The following is a 24521-nucleotide window of genomic DNA, read 5'->3' as shown; positions in this document are numbered from 1 at the left end:
CTCTTGTAAGTTCACTTTTCCTTGTATCTTTGATTGATCCACATTGCACCTTTCTTTTCACCAAAATTTCAGGGCATTTCACTGTTTTCAATATTTCTTCTGTAGTTTATGGTTACCTAATTCCTTTTGCGCTTATTTTTCCCATAGGTTCATTTACTTTTCCCATCCCATACATATTCAATGGAATGACCTATTACCAACATTTTCAATCTCAGAACACTGTAGGAAATAGGTAGTTTTAAATAAATTGATATCAGATCATGTATCTGGCTCAACCTTGCGAGCATTCACTTTGAGGATCAAGATAAACTTTATAAAATTCACAAAAAAGTTTTTAAAAGTACCATGTTAATACATTTTTTATGAATTTTACAAAGTTGATCTTATTCCTCAAATTTAAATGACTTCCATGTATAGAAGGGTAATCCCAGAAGTACCCAACCCAGCAAAGAAAACAGAAAAATTTTGGAAAAAAATATAATTATTTTTCAACATAATCTCCTTTCAGCTATGTACACTTTTCCCAGCGATGTTCAATTCGTTCGATACCCTTTTTATAATAAGCACTGTCGTGCTCCTCTAAATAGCCATTAACTGCCGACATCACTTCTTTATGGTTAGGAAATCTTTGACCACCAAGCCATTTTTTCAAGTTTGCGAACAGAAAATAATCAGAGTGGGGTAAATCTGGCAAATGAGTGCATAAGATAGCAATTCAAACTTAAATTCACGAATTTTGGCCATTGCAATAACAGATTTGTGAGCTGGTGCATTGTCATGATGAAACACCACTTTCTTCTTAGCCAAATGCGGCCACTTTTGTTTGATTTCATCCCTCAAATGTTGCAATAAGTTTGCACAATACTCGCCATTGATAGTTTTTCCTCTTTTAAAATAGTCAATGAAAATTATCCTACGCGCATCCCCAAAAACCAATGACCTTGCCTGCAGATGAAACAGTCTTTGCCTTCTTTGAAGCCGGTTCTCTCTTTTGAATCCATTCTGAATATTTTTTCTACCCTAACCAAATAATTTTAAGACATGCTACTGAAGAATTAGTTAGCAGTTGTGGTTTGATTCATAATGTGTACCAAGCGACAAGGCAAAGCTCAATTGTTGGCGCTGTTTTAAGGTTAAAAATATGGGTAATATTCTCCACAGTACTCTGAACTAGCCTTTCTGATTCCCTCATATGAACCTATATGTCCATCTTAAGATATTCACTGCAAAGATCCCAGCAGCGACAGGCCTTAGAAGTCCACATCGCTTGGTTCAAGCAAATGTGTGGCAGCTTCTGGCTCATATGTAGGAAAAGAGAAATCCTATTGCCTGTGTATAATGAAACTCCCACAGTTATTTTCTACGTAACAACTGATTATGCTACTTTGTTTATGTCTTCCTGGTGACAAGCCATCCACCACTTATCCATATTGATAGTCTCCTTTTTTGATCTAAAAATTGGATTAAGAGTTATTTTTTTCACAATGCATTGTGTCTGGTTGATTGGTATCTGAAAAATAAAAATTCATTTTTCATAATCTAATTACCATGTCTGGTTTGCACTTTTACAAAGTAATGCTTTCAAAGTCTGGACAACTAATGGGTGTTCAAAGATGATAATTTGTGAATCCTTGGCATAAGAAGTAGGTGATATTCAACCTTTCATCGGTATGAAGAAAGTTGTGGGTTACCGTAGCCATGGTAACCCAAATTTTACATCTTTAACCTTATTTGGTGCACAAGTTTTGCATAACCCAATATTGAAATGAGTCCAGTGGGAGTAAGATCAGCAATGGATGCGTGCACATGATAGCAGAATCAAAAAAATTTAGTCAGTTTTCCTTTGTATGGGCTGAAGCCTGTGCAATATACAGGATGTAAATGCAAGAAAATTAATTCTTAATTTTGCTGAAAATATTTTGATACCTGTCATCTAGTCTCAGTGATTATCGGTTATAGAATTATCCCCATTCCGCACAAGCCAAAGATCCATATAATGCTTCAGTCGAAAGAAGTACCGCCCAATGCGTATGACTTCTTTTGTGGCATCATTCCACATTATACAACTCAGGAAAACTGCGGATGGTATCTTTGAAGGCTTGTTGTGGTTGTTTTTGATGTTGTGTGGTTGTATTGTTCTAATCTTCACTTTTGGGATGACATTTATATTCCTCCTCATGGAGTTTAACAGTTCTGTGACACTTTTTTTAGACTTATTATTCATATTGATGTACTATTGCTGCTTTTTCTCATCTCATCGACAGTTTACCTTCATTTAATCATTAGCAGGTATGACTTCATGGCTTTTACTACTTTTATGTAGTTGCATGCTTCTTAAATGGATAAATAGAGTCAGCCCTAACCTTTTTCTCATTTAATTTCAATACATTTCTTTCTCTATCTCTCATATATCACAATTTGATGTTGAAAGTCATGAATTACTCACGTTGCATTGGCAGCCAGTTGAATACTATGCCCTTCAGTCTACTGTTTTATTTATTATTTCAACAGCTGACTTCCCACTGAGGTTTTTGACCTGATACAGGTATGATATTATTGGGCAGCCTCGAGATCTTTTGCCATTGACTTTACTTTGTGTAATTATATTTCTCCTCATGTTGTGGCCAATTAATTTCAGCAAACAAAATTGAATTACATAATGGTCTGGAATACTATATTTCCATGAACCTATTTTAACCTGTAATTATAGATGTGTTCATTTGGTGTGCTGTTCAGGGTGTCCATAGGATTTTCCTTCAGCATCTCATTTCAAAGGACTATTCTTCTGCAACATGTAGTCTTAATTTTCCAGCATTGTCATCCAAGTATAAAATTGGTAAGATATGAGCATCCATCAGATGTTTCTTCTTCACTTCTCTAATGATTAGGTTTACATTATCTTCCCATATCCATATTAATCTGATTACATTATCTTTTGTTATTCCACTCGACCATTTCACTTTCAGTTTCAACCTCCTTTACTATTAATTCAGGCCCCACACTGGGTTATCTAATTCTTTTGTTCAATATTGTGCAACACACCTAAATGTTGGTGAAGTTCTTGAGTGTAGTCAACTACAAATACATAGCATACATGGTAACATAATACCTAGCATTTGGTTTGTTTAACATTAGGCAAGATTCTAACTTTATTATTTTAATCCTTTCCAGAAGATTAACTATTTCTTGTTCAGTAGTAGTGAGTGAGGTGGTATCATCATGGCACAAGTTCAAAACTGTAAACTCCAATGGACTTTTAAAACTCCTCTCCATTCCTTGCCCGCCTTCTGTTGCCTTTTTTATCATCAACTCCCTAAAAATGTTAATTAGAATTGGCAAGATAATGAAACCCTGTCTTGACGCTTTTTTCCAGAAATGATCCAGAGAAATCATTTTCTACTTGTACTTCTGAATTGTTGTCGCTGTATAATTAACATACATGTGAGACCCTCTGGGACAACTCTCATTATTTTCCAGAATGCATTTCTAAAGGGAGTTATTCCTTCGTATGAGTTGTACTAAAAGTTGATCTGGTTGATATGTTTGTGAGATGGGGCTACAAAACTGCCTAGGTAATGTTGAGATCCCAGAAGGAATTTCACTCATCTCACCTCCAGAATCACTCTTGATGCTTCGTCTAGGTAAGAGTTCTCAGCAACCAGTAGTTGCAGTGGAAGCTCCCTGAGCAGGTTCTGTAGTTAATGTAGTAGTTTTTAGGGGAGGTGGCTGACTGCTGAGGTCATTTGCACCATTAGGGATTGATGGGAAAGGATGAAGGTTGAAGAGAAACCCAGGTATTAGCCTACTCTTAACAAAAGGTGCCAAGGAGTCTGCAGCTTAATGTCCCATCTGACAGATGGCGTATTTACTCTCTAAAGTGCTCTCCACAAAGCACCTCAAGTAGGGATCAGTATACCACTGAAAATATCTGCTGCCACTGGGCTTCAAACCAGGGCCCTCAAGGTTGGGAAGCCAGTGCATTAGCCACGGCACCATTCCGATCCCCCTGTAGTTATTACTGGTGTACTGTTTGATCTTCAATAGAGCTATTGTTTGCAGGAATGAAGATTCTTCCCATTTCCGGAGTGGCCAACAGTGGTGGTTCCATGGCTAAAATACTTCCCAAACCAACCAAAGGTTCATCATTGTATGTAGTCAATGCAGGCAGTTCAAGTACTACTACAGCATCCCAAATGTCAGTTATCAGCCGAGTAGTTCCTACTTCTGTTTTATCACCCTCTCCCAATTTGAATCTGCCCACATCTTCTATTTCAGGTGAGTGCAAATAGTTTGGTTTAAACATGCATTGTGTATTGAAGATATTCCCTGAATTAGGACTGTCTGCCCTAATTCAATTTTATGTTGCATAAATTTTTTATGGAAATTGGCGAAAAAATAGAAATTTTTTCTAACTACTCTTTGTCCTTTTCCTGAGTCAGAAACATATAAGTACTTAGGAATGCATCGCATTTAGCCCTGCAATATTTTATTGACATCACTGCACAAAATAGAAATTGATTTGCGAAAGTAATGATAAACTCAGATCTGAGAACTGAAATTAAAGTGATGGTGATATGTAATTTCTGGATGACATTCCCTTAGCATGGTAGTTACAAATGAATAGTAGATTTCATTAAGTTTACAATTTTGTCATTGTATTGGGTTATTTGTTGGATTTGTTGTATTATTTTTTAAATCAAAATGCTGTGGAAGTAATCATATTGTAATAGTGGTAACTTAATAATCTCATGTGATATGTATCTCTGCTTGGAGATACCGCCTTTGAATGTGAAGAATCATCTCAGTTTGTGGAAATATGCCATAATAAATGATCATATAACTACCCTATGCATTACCTACCCAACTTGTACGTACCGCAGTACCTGGAGAGTAGGTTAAATGGGACTCAGAAATGTTTGGGTAAAATGAGAAGGGAAACAAGAAAAGGGTGGAGGGAAAACATCAAGAGTCTGTTCTAAAGGTTCCCAAACTTTATGAATAGTGACTCTTTGGTTATTTTTAAACCGCTTGGAGATATTGTGTCCGCAAAAATTTCCTGAATAACTACCTTCAACTATTTTGCTGATATCTTGTTTTGTTGATTAGTTATGGTCATTTATGTAAAGGGGTGTTCATGGAGTGTGGTGAAAAATCAGATCAGCAAAAATGAGCTCTTTGAAGGAGCACCATTGTACTGTGAAATTTTGAATGAAACTCTGCAAATCCTTCATGGAAAATTTTGAGTTAATTACCAAGGCTTATGGTGAGGATGCTATGATACGTACTGCATGTTATGAGTGTTTTACCCAGTTCAAAAAGGGGTGGCAATCAGTGAAAGATGACGAGCATTCTGGAAGACCATCAACATCGACCGATGATCCTCACATCACAAAATTGAATTATCTCATTTGTGCAAATCAACATGTACGAGGGTCATCCGGAAAGTAGTACCCGTTCGTGCCGCATGAAGTGCTGACGACGCGAGTAGCCGCTGGACGAGGTCAGATAGCTTCAGTGGCTTGTCTGCCTTCTCTGAGCCAAGTTGCGTGACGCTAGCATTGCCTGTGTTGTTTCTGTGATTGTTTACAATGTTTAAAAAAATTGAGAACGCCGCCAGTTGTGAAGTGAGGGCAGTGATTAAATTCCTCAATGCAAGAAACGTTCGCCCATGTGATATTCATCGCCAATTAAAGGAGGTGTATGGAGACAATGTAATGGACGAGTCGTCTGTTCGGCGGTGGTGTCGCAACTTCAACATGGGGAGGGGGAACACACACGACGATGAGCGTTCGGAGAGACCGTCTGTCATTACAGACCAACTGGTGAGCTCAGTTGACGAATTCGTGAGGAACGATCGGCGCGTCACAATTGATGACATCTGTGAGCATTTTCCCAATGTTTCTCGAACAATTGTTCATGAAATTGTTAAACACCATCTGCATTATGCAAAAATTTGTGCAAGATGGGTCCCTCGCGTATCTCAATGAGCTGGCGGCGAAGGACTATGCAGCAGGAATACAGAAACTTGTCACACGTTATGACAAATGCCTTAATTTGCTTGGAGATTATGTTGAGAAGTAGTTTAAAGTATCCTCTTTCAAATAAAATTTTTTATGTTTGTTAATATTTACTTTTGTGTCTTTATTTCACGAACGGGTACTACTTTCCGGATGACCCTCGTAATTTTCAGAGAACTTACTGAAGAGTGTAATATCTTGATTGGTTCATGCTATGAAATCCTGACTGAAAAATTGCAGATGCATCGAATCACCACCAAATTCATGCCTCGCCTGATTACAGCTGACCAGAAACAACATAAAGTTCAAGTCTGTCATAAACTGAAGATGATAAAATCTTCTTGTTCACGATTATAAATGGTGAGAAGCCATGGGTTTATGGAATTGGCTTAAAAAAAGTGCAATCTTCACAATGGATTGGTGAAGCATACACCCACTCCAAAAAAGCTCGACAAATTCATTTGAAGATCATAGTAATGTTGACTGGTTTTTTTCTATGCAAAGGGGGTTGTGTTTTACTAATACATATAGGCCTGAAAGTCAACACGGAGTATTCTGTGGGAGTTATGAAACACCCAATCAGGTGAAAACGGCTTGAACTCTGGAGGAGCGGGAGTGGTTTTTTCACCACGATAATACACCAGCTCATTCTATTCTCAAAAATCATGAGTTTTTAGCAAAAAACAAGACTGCTATACTTCCAGGCCCACTCTACTCACCAGACCTGGCCCCATGTGACTTTTTCCTGTTCCCCAAGCTGAAAACCTCACTCAAAGGAAAAAGATTTGCCACTGTTCCAGTATTAGAGAAAAATTTGACAGAAGAGCTTATGAGCATTCCAGGGCTGTTTCAAAAAGTGGAAACACAGTTGAGAAACCTAGGTCACAATGAAGTTTATTTTATATATGGAATTAAAGAGTTTTATTTTGATGTTATTCATCATAGAACCATATCACAAACTTGTGCTTGAAATGATTAATTCTTCCTTTTTCTATGAAAAATCTCTGCTTAAATGATGGGTGAAATTATTTGCGTTTCAATTCCTGCTTTGCAAAATTATGACTTTGTCTCTCTCTCTCTTCCTACTTTAAGTGACTATCAGCCATTCATTAAGGTGGGCATCCCAAATTAAAGGCAATTATCTCGTAAAGTTAGTAACCAAAACTACAATATGAATTAAATTTTTTATATAAATGAGACAAAAGATTTTCAGAAAAAACTAACCAAAACAAATATGTGAGTTCATTGTACAATTTTTGTTAAATATTGTTCAATGTCATATTTTCATCAAAGTGTTGTATTTCTCTGTGGAGAGGGTTAAATTCACATAGTGGGAGCTGCATATGTATATGAAATTTGTTGAATAAGGTGAACATGTATACCAATAAATACAGTAATTAACGTTCTTTTACCTTTTCCTTAAAATATGCATTTTGCAGTCAGTCTCTAGTTTTATGTTGATGTCCAATTAGATTTACCTTTCATCGCTTTTATAGTTCTAGGGACGAGGACTATAACAACTGGCAGCAGTAGTCGTATAAATCTGAATGCTACAGCAGTGGTTAGATCGACCAGCTCTTCCTCTTCCTCATCATCTGTGTCTTCCAGTAGTTCAAGCCAGCTCACCAGTAATGCAAGTTCAGGCGGAACTGCAGTTATAATGCACCAAACAGGACGTGCTGTGACAGCCACTGTAACATCATGTAATGTTCCTGTCTCATCCTCAAGTGCTGCCTCAAGCTCTGTTCCCCCATCCTCTTCCAATGCAATATCCTTAGGGGGGACATGTGGTAAATCTAATGTCATTGTGGTACAGAAGGGTCCTTCAGGGAACACAACTTTCTGCCGTGGAGTTTCTTTGGGGGCTACAACAAAAGTAAGTGAAACGAATTATGCAAAAGTTAAGTGATCCTTAACCTCCAGTGGGATAACTGGAAATTGTCATCCATTCTTCTTACCAATACCAATGTAGAGCTGTGAATCTACATTGTCTGGATTCAGTTTTGACCTTAAAGTATGATCTGTAATTGTAATGTATTTATTCTCCATCAGAGTAATTTCATGGGTTCATGGGTTTTGTCACAGAAGCAAGATTATTTGAAGATTTAAATACTGCTTGCTACTACTGGCTCCTGAGTGTGACTGCCTGAGAAAATCCTAAGCCAGTAAGTTTCATTGAAAGAAAAGTTCCAATATGAATATTTTGATCTGCAGGTGATCCAACTTCAGTGAGGATTTTAAACACTGTGTGGATCGAAGAGGTTTTGATGAAGTTTTTACACTTTTAACAATTAAATATAGTCCATCGCAGTACTTTAGCCTTGTATCTTCCCCTGGTCAAACCCTCCTATTTCTTCCCACTAGTGATTGACTGTTAAGACAAAGATACTTAGGTCATTCAATAAGTCCTTAGGAAAATAGAAAATCAAATTATTTTGAGTAGGCTTCTTTCTATTTTTCAAAATAATCTCCTTTGAGCTCGATACACTTCTCAGTGTTTCTCCAACTTTTTTAAGCCATGCAAAAAGTAGGATTTCGGAAGGTCAACTAATTAGGCATCTGTATTGGCGATGACCGGAGGCCAAATCTGGTGAATGCAGTGGATGTTGTAATAATTCGAACTTCGATGTCTTAATTTTCTCCATCAAAACTGCACAGGCATGCAATTGCAAGTAATTTATGTAGATGATTCCATGTGCATCCCAAAAAAACTGTGACCATCACCTTGTCGACCGATTTCTCTGCCTTCACCCTCTTCCAAGTCGAATTGCATTTAGAAACCCACTGTTTCAAGTGTTCCTTTATCTCTAGGGTGAAGCAGTGTATCCATGTTCCATCCACAGTTATATATTGATGCAGAAACTCATCAGGATTGTGATGGAAAAGCACCAAACTAACCCCCAAACTGACCAGGCAATAGCTCTTATTCTCCACTGAGACCAAACACAGAGCCCATCTTGCCAAGATATTTTTCACACCCAATTTTCCCTAAAAAATTGAAAACTCTATAACTTGTGTATGCCTCTGACTTCAATTATTTCAGGAACTTTTGAGTCATAGATCACTCAATACCATGTCATGGATTTTGCCAAACATTTCAGTAGAAATCACTTCCACTGGAAGTCCCAAATGATGCACATCGTTTATGATCACATTTAAACTCAATAACCCAATTGTAGACAGTCGCAAACACAGTAGCACATGTGCCATGAACTTCATGCTAATGGGCTTTAACCTCTTTTTATTTCAAGCCTTTTAAATAGAAGAGCTTAATCACCACACAAAACTAATTTTTTCCATTTTTCTAAATAAACAAAAGGTTGTTGTGTCAGTTGACTATGAAATTACTCCATGTGATGGATATAGCTGAAACTTCAACAGCTTTCGAGTGAGAGATGAGACTTAGTAAAAGCAAGCCTTTCTGATACTACAAGTGCCATCTCTTGGAATTTCTAAGAAGTTGATGAATGACCCATGTATATACACATCGAAAATTTGTCACTTAAAACATATTACATATCTAAGATTTAAAATCATTTTATCTCAGAAATCTCATGTTGTCTACCCAATAACAAATCTGAAAGGCTTAACTGTATGTCACCGTGTAATTAGAAACATTAATGTACTTTATTTCAGCCATATTCCGTGATACATTAAGTTTTCTTTCAGGAATTTGTAGGTAAGGTATTCAAGGGAAAAACAATTAACCCATCAATGACAGCTATTACTGTTCAGAGACGGCCAGCCTCATCTAATAATACATCAGTATCTACATTAAACAACTCATTAAATGCCAAAAATGGAACTGGTTTAAACCTGCCTGCATCAAGTTCACAGGTAAAATTCATAGCTCTATTTGTTATTTAGAATTTTGTTATCAGTTTAGAATTTAAAGTGTAGCATGTGCCAGCATTTTCATTCTTTTACGGTAATGTGACTACTTACTTTTTATAAATTTGGAAATTTAATTATTATCACAGGGAAATGTTATTGTCCTGGACTTAAGTAATGAGCAAATAGGCAGCAGTTCCCTTCTCAATGAGCTTCTTCATAGTTCAGGTATTTATGCAGAGTCAATTAATTTGTTAACAAATGGAGTAAATAATGTTAATACTCGTACTGAAGATAGCAATAATACTGCAGAACATTTGGTGGAGGGTACTGCTGGAGCAGAAGCCGTTGAAGAAATTTGCCATGTGGCTGAACCAGTCTCGTCTCCAGCGATGAATATTTCTCAAACAAGAGTTGTCACATTAGGTAAGAATATTATCATTATTATTAACATTCACTGTTTCAAGTCGACCCCATGATTGACTAGTAGCATTTCAAACATGTAAATATAATTCATTTAACTTGAAATTTAAATAGTAAATAAAATTGAAACAATAAAGACAATTGGAAACCTACCCTATATAAATGATAAAGATTAGGATTCATAAATAAACTGAAAAACGTAAATAATTTCAGTATGACATCCTCACAGTTTCTCGTGTACACAAAACTATAAGGCTATGCATTGTATAAATTTGAAAAATATGCCTCAGAATCTAAGGAGAAAAGAGATTTAATTAAACATCTCAGTCTCTTCTTAAAAATGTGTGCATTTACTGAAAATTTTCCTAGTATTTTTCTGGGTAATGAGTTCCACTTCTCTACATCCCATTAAAAATGAATTTTTACCAATATTTGTTATCTGTTATGGAGGGTTAATTTTATGTTTATGGTCCTTCCTGACAGTATAGCGTGGTATTTTAATTCTTAGGCTATATCTAGCCCAGCACTTTTCCCATATTAGTATTGTGTACTCCTATCAGGCACACTTCATTCCTTCTCAACTCTAGGGACTCCTGGCATAACTTACTCGGCATATTTTTCACCATTACTTTCCTTTTGAAATTCCCCATAGCAAATCTATTTGCTAATCATTGCAATTTTTCTATTTGTTTTATATGTCCTACAAGATTAAGATCATAATTGAAGACCAATATTTTAGTGATTGATCTGGAAAATGCTTTGTTTGTTTTCTGCCTTTTTTACCCCATGTTCTCATGACAAAGTGTACTGCTGTAAATGCCTTGGTTGAAACTCATCCTAATTTCCATCCTTATTTAAAGTTACATTCAGGTATATACAGGATTCCCCTCCCCGGACTACAACCTTGACGTGGTGGAAGGGCTTGTGCGTTCCGATGACCCCTAGAGCTGTACTGGCGGGAGTAATAAAAATTGCTCCTGGTAGGGTCACCCATGCCAGATAGGTCGAAGGTTAGGAGCCAGACGAAAGGTAGTCCACGCAGCGTCTGTTCCTCAGTGAGGCGGCTGCAATGGCGTCTGACCCCAGTGGGGCGGCCAGTAAGTGATGGTGTCACGTTAAAAACACTATTGAGGAAGGCAACGGGAAACCACCTCAATTATCATTCCCAAGAACAATGTGATGGACAATAGAGATATTTTGAGTCCTGGCAACCACGGGGCTCGGCCCAATCGGCCGTGTGTCGTGCCCGGCAGCGGGGGAGGCAAGGCTTCCGCGGTCGTCATCCCACGAAACCCTTGCAAGGGAAAACCAGCAGCAGCAGGACAGAAGACGCAGGAGAAGAAGACCAAATTAGTTAGAATAGGAACGTGGAATGTTAGGACAATGATGAGGACGGGGAAATTGGAGAATGTTAAGCGAGAGATGGAAAGGGGAAATATAGATATTTTAGGTCTATGCGACGTGAGATGGAAAGATAGCGGGGATTACTGGAGTGATAAGTATAGAATAATATACAGCGGTGGGGACGAGAGCCAACGAGGGGTTGCCATAGTATTAAATGAAGAGGTAGGAAGAAGCGTAGTCAACATAGAGCAGGTAACGGATAGAATACTACTAGTGGAGATAAAAGCAGAACCGACGAACTTAGTTATTATCCAGGTATACATGCCACCGAGCAACCATAAGGAAGAAGACGTCGATAGGATATACGATCAGTTAGAGGACATGATTGCATGTGTTCCTGCAGGGAAACATTTGATAGTGATGGGGGATTGGAATGCGACAGTAGGCGAAGGAAGAGATGGTGATGAGGTGGGGGACTACGGTTTAGGCACGAGGAATGACCGCGGGGAGAAAGCAGTTGAGTTCTGCAGGAGACAGGGGTTAGTTATCACCAACACTTGGTTCAGACACCACAAAAGACGCAGGTATACATGGAAAATGCCAGGTGACTCGGGAAGATATCAGCTAGATTATATCCTGGTTAGACACAGGTTTAGGAACAGTGTGATAAATTCCCACAGCTTCCCGGGAGCGGATGCGGACTCAGACCACAATTTAGTTGTTATGAAATGTAGCGTACGTTTTAAAAAGATAAGGCAGGGGCGGCGAGTTAGAAAATGGAATGTAGAAGCATTAAATGGGTTGAAAAGAAAGGAATACAAACAGGCGGTAGAGAAAATCATGGAGGACGGTAAAGAGCTAAGTACTATTGAAGAAAAATGGGAATGTATCAAAAAAGGGTTGTCTAAAGCGGCAAAAGACACTATTGGAACCGTTAACGCTAAAAGGACTCGTAAACCATGGATCACGGATGAGATGATTACAAAAATGGATGAGCGGCGAAAATGGAAGAATATAAATACAGAATTAGGCAAAATGAAGTACAAAGAATTGAACAATAAATTGAGGCGGGCAACAAATAAAGCCAAAGAAGCATGGTGGAAGACGCAGTGCGAGAATATGGAAAGTCTGCAGAGGAAGGGGGAAATCGGTGCGCTTTACAGCATAGTTAAATCTTTATCGGGAAGTAAGAAAGGGAGATCAACGATAGCAGTTAGAGATAAGGCCGGTAAGGTAATAGTTGACGCAGGAAAGATCCAAGAGAGATGGAAGGAATATGTAGAAGACCTGTATAGTAAAGAGCTTAGACCAACAAAGTTAGACATTGAAAAGGAACATGACGTAGAGGAAGATAGCTTAGGTCCAGGCATACTAGACAATGAGATAGAAAGGGCATTAAGGGAGATGAAACTAAATAAGGCCGTGGGGGTAGATAACATTCCCGTGGAACTTTTGAAATGCTTGGGAAAATGTGGGAGGAAGAGGCTATATGGGCTGATCCGTAGTATTTATGAGGAGGGAATCTGGCCGGAAGACTTTGTGAGATCAGTTTTAGTTCCTATTCCGAAAAAGGTAAAGGCCACGTCATGTGAGGACTATAGGACAATTAGTTTGATATCCCACGCAGCTAAGGTTGTTCTCAGGATCATAAACAAAAGGATAGAGAGTAGGGCAAATGATTACTTAGGGGATGATCAGTTTGGGTTTAGGAAGGGGAGAGGTACGCGTGATGCCATTGCAGTAATGAGATTATTAATCGAGAGGAATATAGAACACAACCAGGAGGTATTTGCCTGTTTCGTAGATTTCGAAAAAGCGTTTGATAGAGTAAATTGGGAAAAACTAATGAGTATATTGCAGAAAATAGGAATAGATTGGAGGGAAAGGAGGCTAATCCGCAACCTGTACATGTCTCAGACTGCTCAGGTGAGGGTGGGAAACGGGGAGTCAGGATGGGCAGTGTTAGGAAGGGGTGTAAGGCAGGGTTGCCCATTATCACCGTTGCTGTTCAACCTGTATGCAGAAGAAATGATCAAAGAGGCATGGGAAGAACTCGAGGTAGGAATGAAAGTGGGCGGGGAATTCGTAAAATCAGTTAGGTTTGCTGATGACCAAGCTTTAGTTTGTCAGTCAGCCAAGGGGCTGCAAGCATTGCTTAGTGAATTGGAAATTCAGTGCGACAGGTATGGGATGAGAATCAATATTAATAAAACAAAGGTTATGCGATTTTCTAGAAAGAAAAAGGCCAAGCTTAACATTAAAATAGGAGGGCAAAAGCTAGAGCAGGTAGAACAGTTTACGTATCTCGGTAGTGTTTTGGACCAACACGGTCAAAGTAGTAGGGACGTAAGGAGAAGAATTGCGCTTGGCAAAGAGGCTTTCACAAGGAGGAGGGAGTTGATGACAGGGACTCTGAGTAAGCGTGTTAAGAAAAGACTCGTAAAAACTTTGATATGGAGCGTAGCTATGTACGGAGCGGAAACGTGGTCATTGAAGCAGGAGGATAGACGTAGATTGGAGGCTTTTGAAATGTGGGTGTGGAGAAGAATGGAGAAGGTGAAATGGACAGAGAAGAAAACAAATGAGGAAGTACTTGGTATGGTGGGCGAAGAGAGGGGTTTGTTGGGAGCAATCCTATGGAGGCAGGAAAAGTGGATGAAGGGGGTGTTGACCGGCAGTGGGATGTTGAAGACTGTGATAGAGGGTAGAATGTTGGGCAAAAGAGGAAAGGGAAGGAACAGGATAGGGATGTTGGACGGGATGAAGGGAGGAAGGAAGTACTCAGAGATGAAGAGGGACCTGATGTAGAGTAGGATGATTGATTTTGTGTTTTGTTAGGAGTAATAAAATATTTGTTTGGTAGTTGTGTCAGTCCAAAAACCTACCTTAACCGGTAGATTACTTAAAAAAAAAAAAAAATATACAGGATTAATTTCGTCCATGATTTTATCCATTATTGAATAGAAATAATGTAATAACATTATTCCTTTGACAGCAATGAAAATTTAAGTAGACTGAATTTCTTTTCAATGTGCCTTGCAAATGATTTTATTGTGATGTAGTAACTCTCTGTTAAAGTTAATAAAACCACAAAGGATTTTAATCCAAGTGTTAACATACTTTCAATTCTCATGCAAATGAATTACAAGAGAGCATGCATTTCAAAAGAAATTTTTGTTGCTAAAGAATTATTAAGTTGTTGTATAAATTAGATGTTGCAATGTTACAAACCATTTATTTGATGAAAATAAATTGTAAGCCAATGGTGAGTGTAGTAAACTATTGCACAGTGGCTGAGCAATGTAATTGCAAAGGAAAATTTATGCTATTTATGATGGGCTAATAAGTGCAAAGTAGTTATGGTTCTTACTCAATTTGAATTTTTTGATGCTATAACTTTAAAAGTATTTACAAAGTAATTTCAAATGAGTCACTGTAATGTAAATCAGTATGAACATTGATTTTATGAATTTATAGTGTTTTTTATTCTTAAGTATTTAAGCAAATTTTGAAATCTTTTAGAAAGCTTTTTCCAAGAATTTCTCTGGCAGAATTCACATTCTCGAAATGTAAACATATATTTTCATGTAGAACTATCTATCTAATCAAATTCTTTATGTAAATGTAAAAAATGAAATTTATCTAGACACCACCGATTAATGCCGTATGTTGTAAAATCAATCAATCGCCTATTTTCAAGGTAGGTTTGGATGGTCTCTAACAACTATTTTTTTCTAAATAGCATGGGAACTTCATACCTGTATTTCTTCCTTTCTCCACCCTACTTTCCCAATGTGTTTCCTTAAATCACAGCCTTCAACATTCAACTTGCCAAAGACTTCATATAGACCATATATATAGACTATATATAGACTATAAAATGAACCACATTTGGTGAAACCTCAGATTCACCTACCCAAAATCTACATTATCCTCAAATGTACTTAATTATGTATGGTGTGGACACCTCTTTATGTAAATCAAAATCTTAAATTTGCATTCCTGAAAACTACAATTTATGTTAAATCTTACTCCCTTTCTCCTCCATTGAGATGGTAAGGTGATTAATATTAATTTTTTTCCTATGTTTTGTTCATAATTTACATTTTTATGTCTACATTACAAATATTAGTTCTTAAAAATTAGTTTTTGGTTATAAATTAATAATTATCAGACTTTCTTGCTGGTGGAGTAATCTTAACTAAACATCATGCTTTAGTTTTTCAATAGGGAGCTCTTTTTTCTAGTTAAGTCTCTTCAAATAAAATCACAGCTGTTGACGGACCTTATTTACATTTTATTACCAATTAATACGGAGGGATCTTGTTTTACTGCCATGGGAATTGCTTTTTACAATTTTTGTTCTTCTCACGTACCCAATATTTAGTCTTTACATAACCAATATTCAGTTTTTTCAAGTTTATTTAAGGACTCTACCCTTTCTGAATTTACTGCCCAACCAATGACATTGTAGTAACATGTGGGATTGTTCTATTTCATTGCCCAGGAAAATGGGCTGAACACAAACTACTCTTATTTGAAAATTATAGGAAATATTGTCATGTATTTTATTATACAAATACACTACCTTAATTCTTTACCAATTTTTAATTCAGTTTATGTCTTCATTGCCAGTCAAGCATGATGAAGCAGTGATTCATCTTGTAAGCTGTAATTTACCTTATGGATATTTTTAAGTGTAGGAAAAATAAAAGTTGTGTATGTGTATTACTATACATTTGTCAATGAATGTAGAAAATCTGACATGTCTTATATCTCGTACAAGCAATTATTACCTAATCTTTCGTCAAATCAATGTATTATTATTTTTATAGACAGCAACTTAAAAACTGTTTTAAGGCAAGTTATTTATGTTTCATTGGAACATATTTTTTAAGCTATGGTTTTTTTTTCTTTCTACCAGAAGAAGCAGTTGAAATGTTTGGTACGTCTGTTGGTGACAATGGGGAAATTTTACTGGGAAAGAAGGCTGGTGGCAATGAGGAGGTCCAGAAGATAGTACATGTTTCCACTTCAATCAAACCCACGGACACCAGAAGCCAAGAAATTGTGGCAGTTCCTCCTGATGAAGCTGAGGTGGTTCTTGCTTTTGACAAAAATTATGCTCTTTAACATAAATACTTTTTTCAAGCTGTTAATATATTGGTATACATTAATTTGAGTTATATATTTTTGTAAATTATTTATTTTGAGAGCAAAATTTTACAGTATAATCATGGAATTAATTTAAATAACGGCTGCAGTAGCTGTATGATTGATGGTAATTATTTGCATTTACAGTGAAACCTCTCTTTTACACTTTTGGTGAGATTAAGGGGGCAAAATTTTAAATCATGGATATACGTAAATCAAAGGGAATCATTATTTGCAGGAAATGGAAGCAAAATTATATCCAAATGTTCCCTAATTTACTTTAATTTACCTAACAACTGATGGGTCACTCAATCGTAAATGAATGAACAAAAGCTGCATATAATTGCAGTAAAAACTGCTAATGACACCAGAAAAGTAAATCATGTTTTTGAACGAATATGATATGCATGTTACTTACATGCCATCATTTTTTTAAATCAAGCATATGTAACTTTTGTTGAAAAAAAATAAGTAAAGCAAAGGTAACCAAAGAATAATGATGAAAAAGACAATATAATGCAGAATAAAAATACCTCAGCAGAAGCAATAAATTCTTTGGCTGGACGCAAAAGTTAGACATTTTTGGCGACTAACTGGAAAAAACATGTTATCTTCTCTAATCTCATTGTAAACATAATTAAGTTCAGTAGATAAAGTAAAAAGTTCAATAGAGGAAGCTTGGCAATATTATATCAAGTTTTGAAATTTTATGTCCAGCCATTCTATGCTTAAAAGCCATCAATTCCTGCTCTTGCTGAAATATGTAGTGCCTTTTCTTTTGACAAAACTCCTCTAATATGCATGCTTGCAGCTCTGGATGATTGAAATCATGTCCAAAACGTTTCTTTAAGTTTATCATAATTGAAACGTTTAATATTTTCATACCTTTTCACCACAGTCATGCATATCTTGGCACTTTTTTCAATAATTTTTCATGATTAATCTTGTGTTCAGCATTGATACAGGTAAACATATCAAGTTTCTTAGCCAGGGACACAAGAGTGTCAATATACTAGTTAATCCTTTGAAAAATGTTGATTTTTGTCACCAAACGACAATTAAGGTCTCATACATTTGTTTGTCAATGTATAATAAGTTTCTTCACTATTTTCATAAGTAATTCTATACTTAATAAAACAAAAAGTGAATTTACTAAAAGCACAAGAGGAACAGCAGAACTCCATGAAGTCCAAGCATAACAAAAGTGAACAATTTCTGCAAAGTATGAGCATGGGAGTTCAAACATTTTAACCTTTTTGCCTTTATGACTTAAAGTAGTGGCAGTAGTTGGCCAGGTAACATCTAGTTACATATCTATGTAATATCAGCTGAGTTTTACTTGTACCAATCTGTGAAACTTCTATTTGAAATAATTTGGCTTGCAGCCATTTTAATGTTTGGCAATATTTTTTGGCTGTGAGAGTGATGTAAGGCCCTACTGACAAACAAAGAAATGTATTTTCTAGGGAATCAATTGAACCAACTTTCATATTTCATGTTTAAGCTTATGTATGATCCATATGTTGTCTTGTTCATCAATTGTTGTGTAAATTGTACCAGCCCTTGCCTTGAATTTCATCATTTGTTATAATTTGCACATCATTATTTCTAAATTCAGAAGTGTAAATAGAGGATGAAGATTACATTACTAAGATTCAAACACCATTGTAAGGGTATGGAGCAAATATCATAAACAAAGGGAAAATGTAAATCCCAAGGGTGTAAAAGTGAGGTTTCGCTGTACTGTTTTCAAAGAAGCCTGTCAACCAGTGATCCATTTAAGTTTACTTGTGAATATTATTTTTCCTGAAAATATACTTTCAGAGATTGACTGATTTTCATATTTTATGAAGGCATAACTTATTTATTTAAACCTTTTACCATAAGATGAAGTTTCTGATTGCCTATAGTAATCATTTTCTTTCCAACTCACTTTACCAGTTGTATCATCTCCACAACAACTTCATTGAATTACAAAAAAAGGTGACCTGAATACATTTTCAAATTATTTGAACTCTTTTAAGTTAGCGCATGCTGACTAGAGATGGAAAGTACAAATATCAAATACTTGAATACCTCGAATAATACATTGCTGGTAATTTAAGAAAAAGTTATAATTTTTCCTCTAATGCCTACACATCATGATGGTAATTTTTTCTTAATTTCAGGCATTGCTAGCCCTAAACATGTAGTATTTTTCATTAGAAGTGTGTGAAGGTTTGTTATTTCCAATTTCAAAGCCAGTCATTTAAAAAATGTAGCAAAACAAATGTCATAAAAAGATTAATGTACATGAAATTATGGCTACATGCAAATTCAAACTTTTTGTTCACCGAAAATAATGAATACTGACATTAGTATTTGTACATATAATCAGAAGGGGAACATTGTGACACAAATGAAGAAGATTTGTGGTCATAAAGCTCTGGGGCATATTTTTTCAAAAAGATTATGTGTCTAGAGGTCATGTTACTTTACCATCAATGAGTAAAATACATTCGCTTCATTGAACTTCAGAATCATGCTTATAAAAATAACAGTAAAACAAGTTGTGAATGGGATGAGAATGGAAAATTCATTGCATTATTTGTAATAGTTAAACTGAATCAATATGTAATACTAATTTTTTTCTAATCATGAATATTACATAAGAAAGGACACATTTCTTTAACTTTGGGTTTCACCTAGGAAACATATGGACAGTGTGATCTAACCATGATTTATTTGCTCATGGAACACGCAGGCCTTTTGGCTGATTCAGTGATATTCCACACAATTTCATTCATAGGATACTATATGAACCCCTGTCCCATGAGCACCTCTGTTCTCTGAAGTTGTTATTTGGAAAGGGAGAGTACATCTTATATGAGATCCTCTAGTATTTCAGTCTTTCTCAGAAGATTTCTCTGAAAATAGGTAACTTTTGACCTCTCCCACCTGGATCAAATAGTATGTAATTCTCAAGGTCTTGGGGAATGGAATATATATCTTGATTCCTGTTCAAGGTCAACAAGCTCAAGCCTTCACTCTCTAGTACCCTTCTCTTCTTAGCAATTTAATGTGCTTGTTTACAACCCCATGTGATGCCTTCAATTAAGAACAGTTTTTAACCTGCTGCTGTAATTTTAGCCCCTTGTGGTTTGGATTTTTAAGGCTGATTTTTGGAAGCATTCCTAGTTCCTAAAATGAAGAGGATTATGGTCTTGTATGCTAGTTCCACCAGAAAAAGCAATGATACAAGTAACAGTGATTATAGTTTTGTAAAAAAATCACATCCTGATCCTCATTGGAGTTTTCTGCAGTACTTTCAACCCATTTAATGCTTGACACATGAATAAATTATTCTGCTTTAGGGTATTTTTTTTAAATCAAGGAGACTGGAACAGTAATTTCTCAATTTGTCTCTAGTTTTAAATGTTATTATGTTATAAATGATAAACAATTTTCTTAGAATTATCTGGCTATCATCAATGTTTAAATAAATATATGTACTTTCATTAAACTGATTATTTCTGTTAATCCTTACGTTCAATACTCCATATTGGAGTGTGCATTGCACACAAATTGATACTTTGTTGAAATTTATGAGCTGCTATGAAAGAGAAAAAGAGACTGTGCAACAGTCTAATGTTTACAACATTGGACTGTATTAACATTAAGTGGCTCTTAAATAAGCCATTAATTAATTTTAAAACCAGTTATCAGCCTGAAGGTTGGTTTAATAGGTGAAGGTAGAGTCCAAAGTACAACGGCATGTGAAATTCTTACATCAGGCTAGTTCCATTCCTTATGCCACCTGTGTTTTCCCAGGAAGACCTGGTACCCAAAGAAATACTCAGCTTGATTGAATCTAAGGGTGCCCAGAGGTATCACCCATGATCAAAACCAGGCCCACAAGTCAGTAATACAATAGTATAACCACGTGACTACCAAAACACTGTTTTATTTGGATGTTGAATGACATTTTTTCTTTTGTATCATCATACACATGTTTGATCCAGATTTATTTCGTGCAGGCATTAAACGAGTATTGTTGGCCCATATACCAACCTGTACATATTATTTCAAATGAAATGTAGGAATCTTACATTCAAAAGCTATGGAAAAAGACCAATAAAGCACACAGTGGCATTATTAATATTATATGATATTAGTACACTATCATGAAGAATATTAGCACACCTTAAAAGAGTGACCATTTGGCTCTCCTGGTAAGCAAATCAAAGTGACCATGTGGGCAATTTAAACTTATGTTTGTGACTCTGAATCTCCATAAATTTCTTGACAGTTGCTTTTTCTGCCATTGTCACTGTGATCGTTTCTCTGTTTCATTAAACTTGAGATAAGCATTGATTAAGTATCAGGCAAATATGAATAATTATGAAGTTCAGATGAAAGTATAGTTTAACATGTAATATTTACTTACAGTGAAGGAATCGGATGATGATCATCTAGAGGTTGACCTTTCTCAGCTATGAAATACTGGAATTTGGGTTTGAAAAAACTTTCATTGGTAATGTCTTTCAGGTCACATGAAATCAAAATGATGTCCAAATCTTTTACTTTTTTAAAATTACGCGAGGCTTTTGAAAATACATGGAATCAAGTAAACTTCTTCCATATTCAGCCTATGTGCCTATTTAGTGTCACTTTAGGTCAACACATAAACAGACCTTTTTTACCAGTGATAATAAAATTCCTCAACATCATCAAAAGGGGAATTGTCTCATTGTTTGACCTCAATGTTGCAGATGTGTCCATTAGAGTAAGAATCCATTTTCAACTGTGAAATTCTCTGTTTTAATTCATAATTTAGCATGTAGATTTGGATAGCCCTTCAGACTCGGTTGTTACTGGTGTCACTTCGATTTACCAGCTGCTCCTATTCATAATACTATATGTATAACTCAGATTAGCGGAAGCATTTATAGACAAATCATAACAGGAGATTATTCGGATACTGTATTTTAGCAATTGATGTCACACTTTGAATTATGTAGCTAACAAGAATTATATTGTGATTTCTATCTCGGTGACAAAATGCTGCCTTTGCCAGTAAATATCTAGTTCAAAATTTGTTTAGGGAAAAAGGGTAAAGTAATAATATGAAATTGTTATCGTTTAGTACAACAAGCCATTTCTAGGTTCTTCCCTCAATCTCATGTTGTCACAGTTGCTCAATAAATAGCAATTTAACAATTTGCCTTAATTGAAATGATTGATCGCATATTCCTAATTTGGAAATCATTCATAGCTCAATATTTTATTCATTATTTAATTCATAGGAAAAAATAAGCCTTCACACACTTTTCTTGTTGCTAATATTCATAGGTTTATTATTATCCTTGCCATTTTTTCAGCAAACATATAGCATAAATTGTTTTGTCAACTTTCTAGTAAAAGAAATTCTAACCCTATGTTATTCGAGGCAAGATTTGATATTCAAATTCAGTATTTGATGTTTAAAATGAGGTATTTGATCCTAACATTATCTTCATTCTTCTTTTAATTTTTTTTATATTTATGGGTCATAACAGCTGATTAATGCAATTTATTACAGCTTATTAATCAACTCATGTGGTGGTTTTATCTTTCGAACTAGGAATGGTGTTTCTTTCTGAATACTAATAACCCTGGTGGAGGTTGTAAAAAATCAGTATATACTTAATTATTACCATTTAATGTGGAATCAACCTGTTCAGAATTTTCTTATATTTCACTGGTATTTTTTATCATGTTAGACCTTTCCTCTAAACTAAAATAAACAATTTTGGATCAAAGGTGTATTTTGATTACTGAAATGATTTCTTTTCAGGACTAAATTTTCAATATTCTGTAAGACTTAAAATAATTGCATTCACAAAATTTGGTTTAGGAGTTAAATCATTAGCCAGTGATTTTTACTTAATTATCATGGGTAAAAAGTCTTATGCAGTTAGTACAATTAACTCTCAATTTCATACTTTTTTTAAGTTATTCCATTGACATCTTTCAGTTAAGGAAAAGTTTTCAAATGTAAAATTCCCTCGAATAATAGGTTACATGTCTAAAGGATATTATACCTTGAGTATACATGCTAGAAGAATTATATGCATGTTTGGGAACATTAGATTTTACATCCAAAAGTGAAAAATGTTTCCTTGTCAGCATTATTTCTTCATTCAAATTCTTCTTTTGTCCAAGGGTAAATTTCAATAATCATGTATAGGGGTCTTTGATTCAAGCCTTGGCTGCTGAGTTCAAAATTGGAATTGAATATTATTTAAACAAGTAATATGTACATTAGGGGATAAGTAGTTATACATTTTGGCTGATACCAGCTTGGTGGCTTTCAACTCATTGTAAACATTGCAGCAATCATGATAGCCCAGTTATCTCAGTGGGCAATTGATTGCCTTGTAGCCCGATGGCAACTGGATTACCCTAAGGCATAAGTTGTCATGTGAATGATTATCCTGAATTGACTGTCATGCAATATGACCTCAGCCATCACGAGTGCCAAGAACACCTACTAGTGTGCATGTATTGATGCACAACTCCTGCAGTCATTTTCATCTTTGGTGGTCCAAAAGACCACCCAAGTCTTATTAATAGGAAAAAAGAAGGCAGAGTCTTGGAAGGTTTTTTTTTTAAGTTTCTAATTTATTTTCATTATCATCGGAAATGACATCCATGAACATAGCATATGTTGGAAACAAGCTGGATGCCCATCATTGAGTTCAACCTACATTCCAAACTTCTCTCTCATTTTTTTACTCTTGTGGCTGCCTCTGTTACTTACATTTTCCTTTACCTACTGCCTAAATATTCAACATGGAAAGCTTTGCTCTGGAAATTCTCTCTATGAACTGTTTTGTTTCATAAAGGGTTATTTTTTTATAAGAGTCCTTGATGAAATGTTTCTGAAATCATCTCCATTAAAAGCAATATCAAAGAGCCTTTTAGGTTTATTCATTTAGGTTCATTATCTCTTAATGTTTGTGTGTTATCCCACAAGACAATATTTTCCTAGACAATCGTTTAGGCCCAAGTATATACGTATATTACTTATTTAATATATTACCTCTCTTGATTTTTAGTTTATTTGTACCTGAATTTAGCCACCAAAATTTTCATTTTCACCCCATTTAGGCTATTTCCAGGTCATCTTAAAAATGCATTTGTTGAACGACGTACATCATTATTCAATTTTATTTTTTTATCACTCCTTCCTTTTGTGACATATATGACTATAAAAGTTCTTGTATTACAAAAATTTGATGTCACCAGCATATTTTCTTCACTTTTAAGCTCATATTCAATAGCAGTTAATGATGCATTTTCACTTGACATAAACATTATGTACTAGTATAAAAACAAGCATTAAAAAACAAAAACATTGTCCTTCTAATGGCATTTTATTCAGAAGAAATAATTACAGGCTAATTATCTTTGCAATTCCAACTCATAAAATATCTAAACTTTCCATCTCCTCGTAACTTCAATTCATAAAATATCTCATTTGGGTCATTTATTCAATTGATTGTGAGTTGATTGTACCTGCATAAGGAAATATTTTTGGTACCTGAAAACAATAACCCCATGATGATACAAGTTTTGAGCATTCCTCTAAGTCATATTCATCCTCAAAACCTTAAATACACTAATTGGCTGAAAATACAAAATAATGTAAACAGTTTTCAAGAAGAGAATCAATTATTTACGGCTGCAAGCTTTGATAAGTACCAGTGAAGTATATTCTACTTGTATTTG

At 35.6% G+C, this 24521-nt stretch overlaps 1 protein-coding gene across 2 annotated transcripts in view; it reads left to right on the top strand.

Moving 5' to 3' along the window:
• LOC139698757 (BRCA2-interacting transcriptional repressor EMSY-like) overlaps positions 1–24521 on the top strand; it is a 59013-nt gene that overhangs the window by 9410 nt on the left and 25082 nt on the right. For both annotated transcript variants that reach the window (XM_071597662.1, XM_071597664.1), the window contains exons 8-13: positions 4060–4275; positions 7514–7893; positions 9687–9854; positions 9998–10076; positions 10161–10274; positions 16540–16712. In XM_071597662.1, the coding sequence (XP_071453763.1) occupies positions 4060–4275; positions 7514–7893; positions 9687–9854; positions 9998–10076; positions 10161–10274; positions 16540–16712 (1130 nt within the window). The remainder of the gene's footprint in view (positions 1–4059; positions 4276–7513; positions 7894–9686; positions 9855–9997; positions 10077–10160; positions 10275–16539; positions 16713–24521) is intronic.

Source organism: Hetaerina americana, unplaced genomic scaffold, assembly GCF_022747635.1.
Source record: "Hetaerina americana unplaced genomic scaffold, ioHetAmer1.1.p SCAF_9, whole genome shotgun sequence".
Taxonomy (NCBI): Eukaryota; Metazoa; Arthropoda; class Insecta; order Odonata; family Calopterygidae; genus Hetaerina; species Hetaerina americana.
Note: the sequence above shows the minus strand (reverse complement) of the source record. Positions and strands in the feature narration are given on the sequence as shown.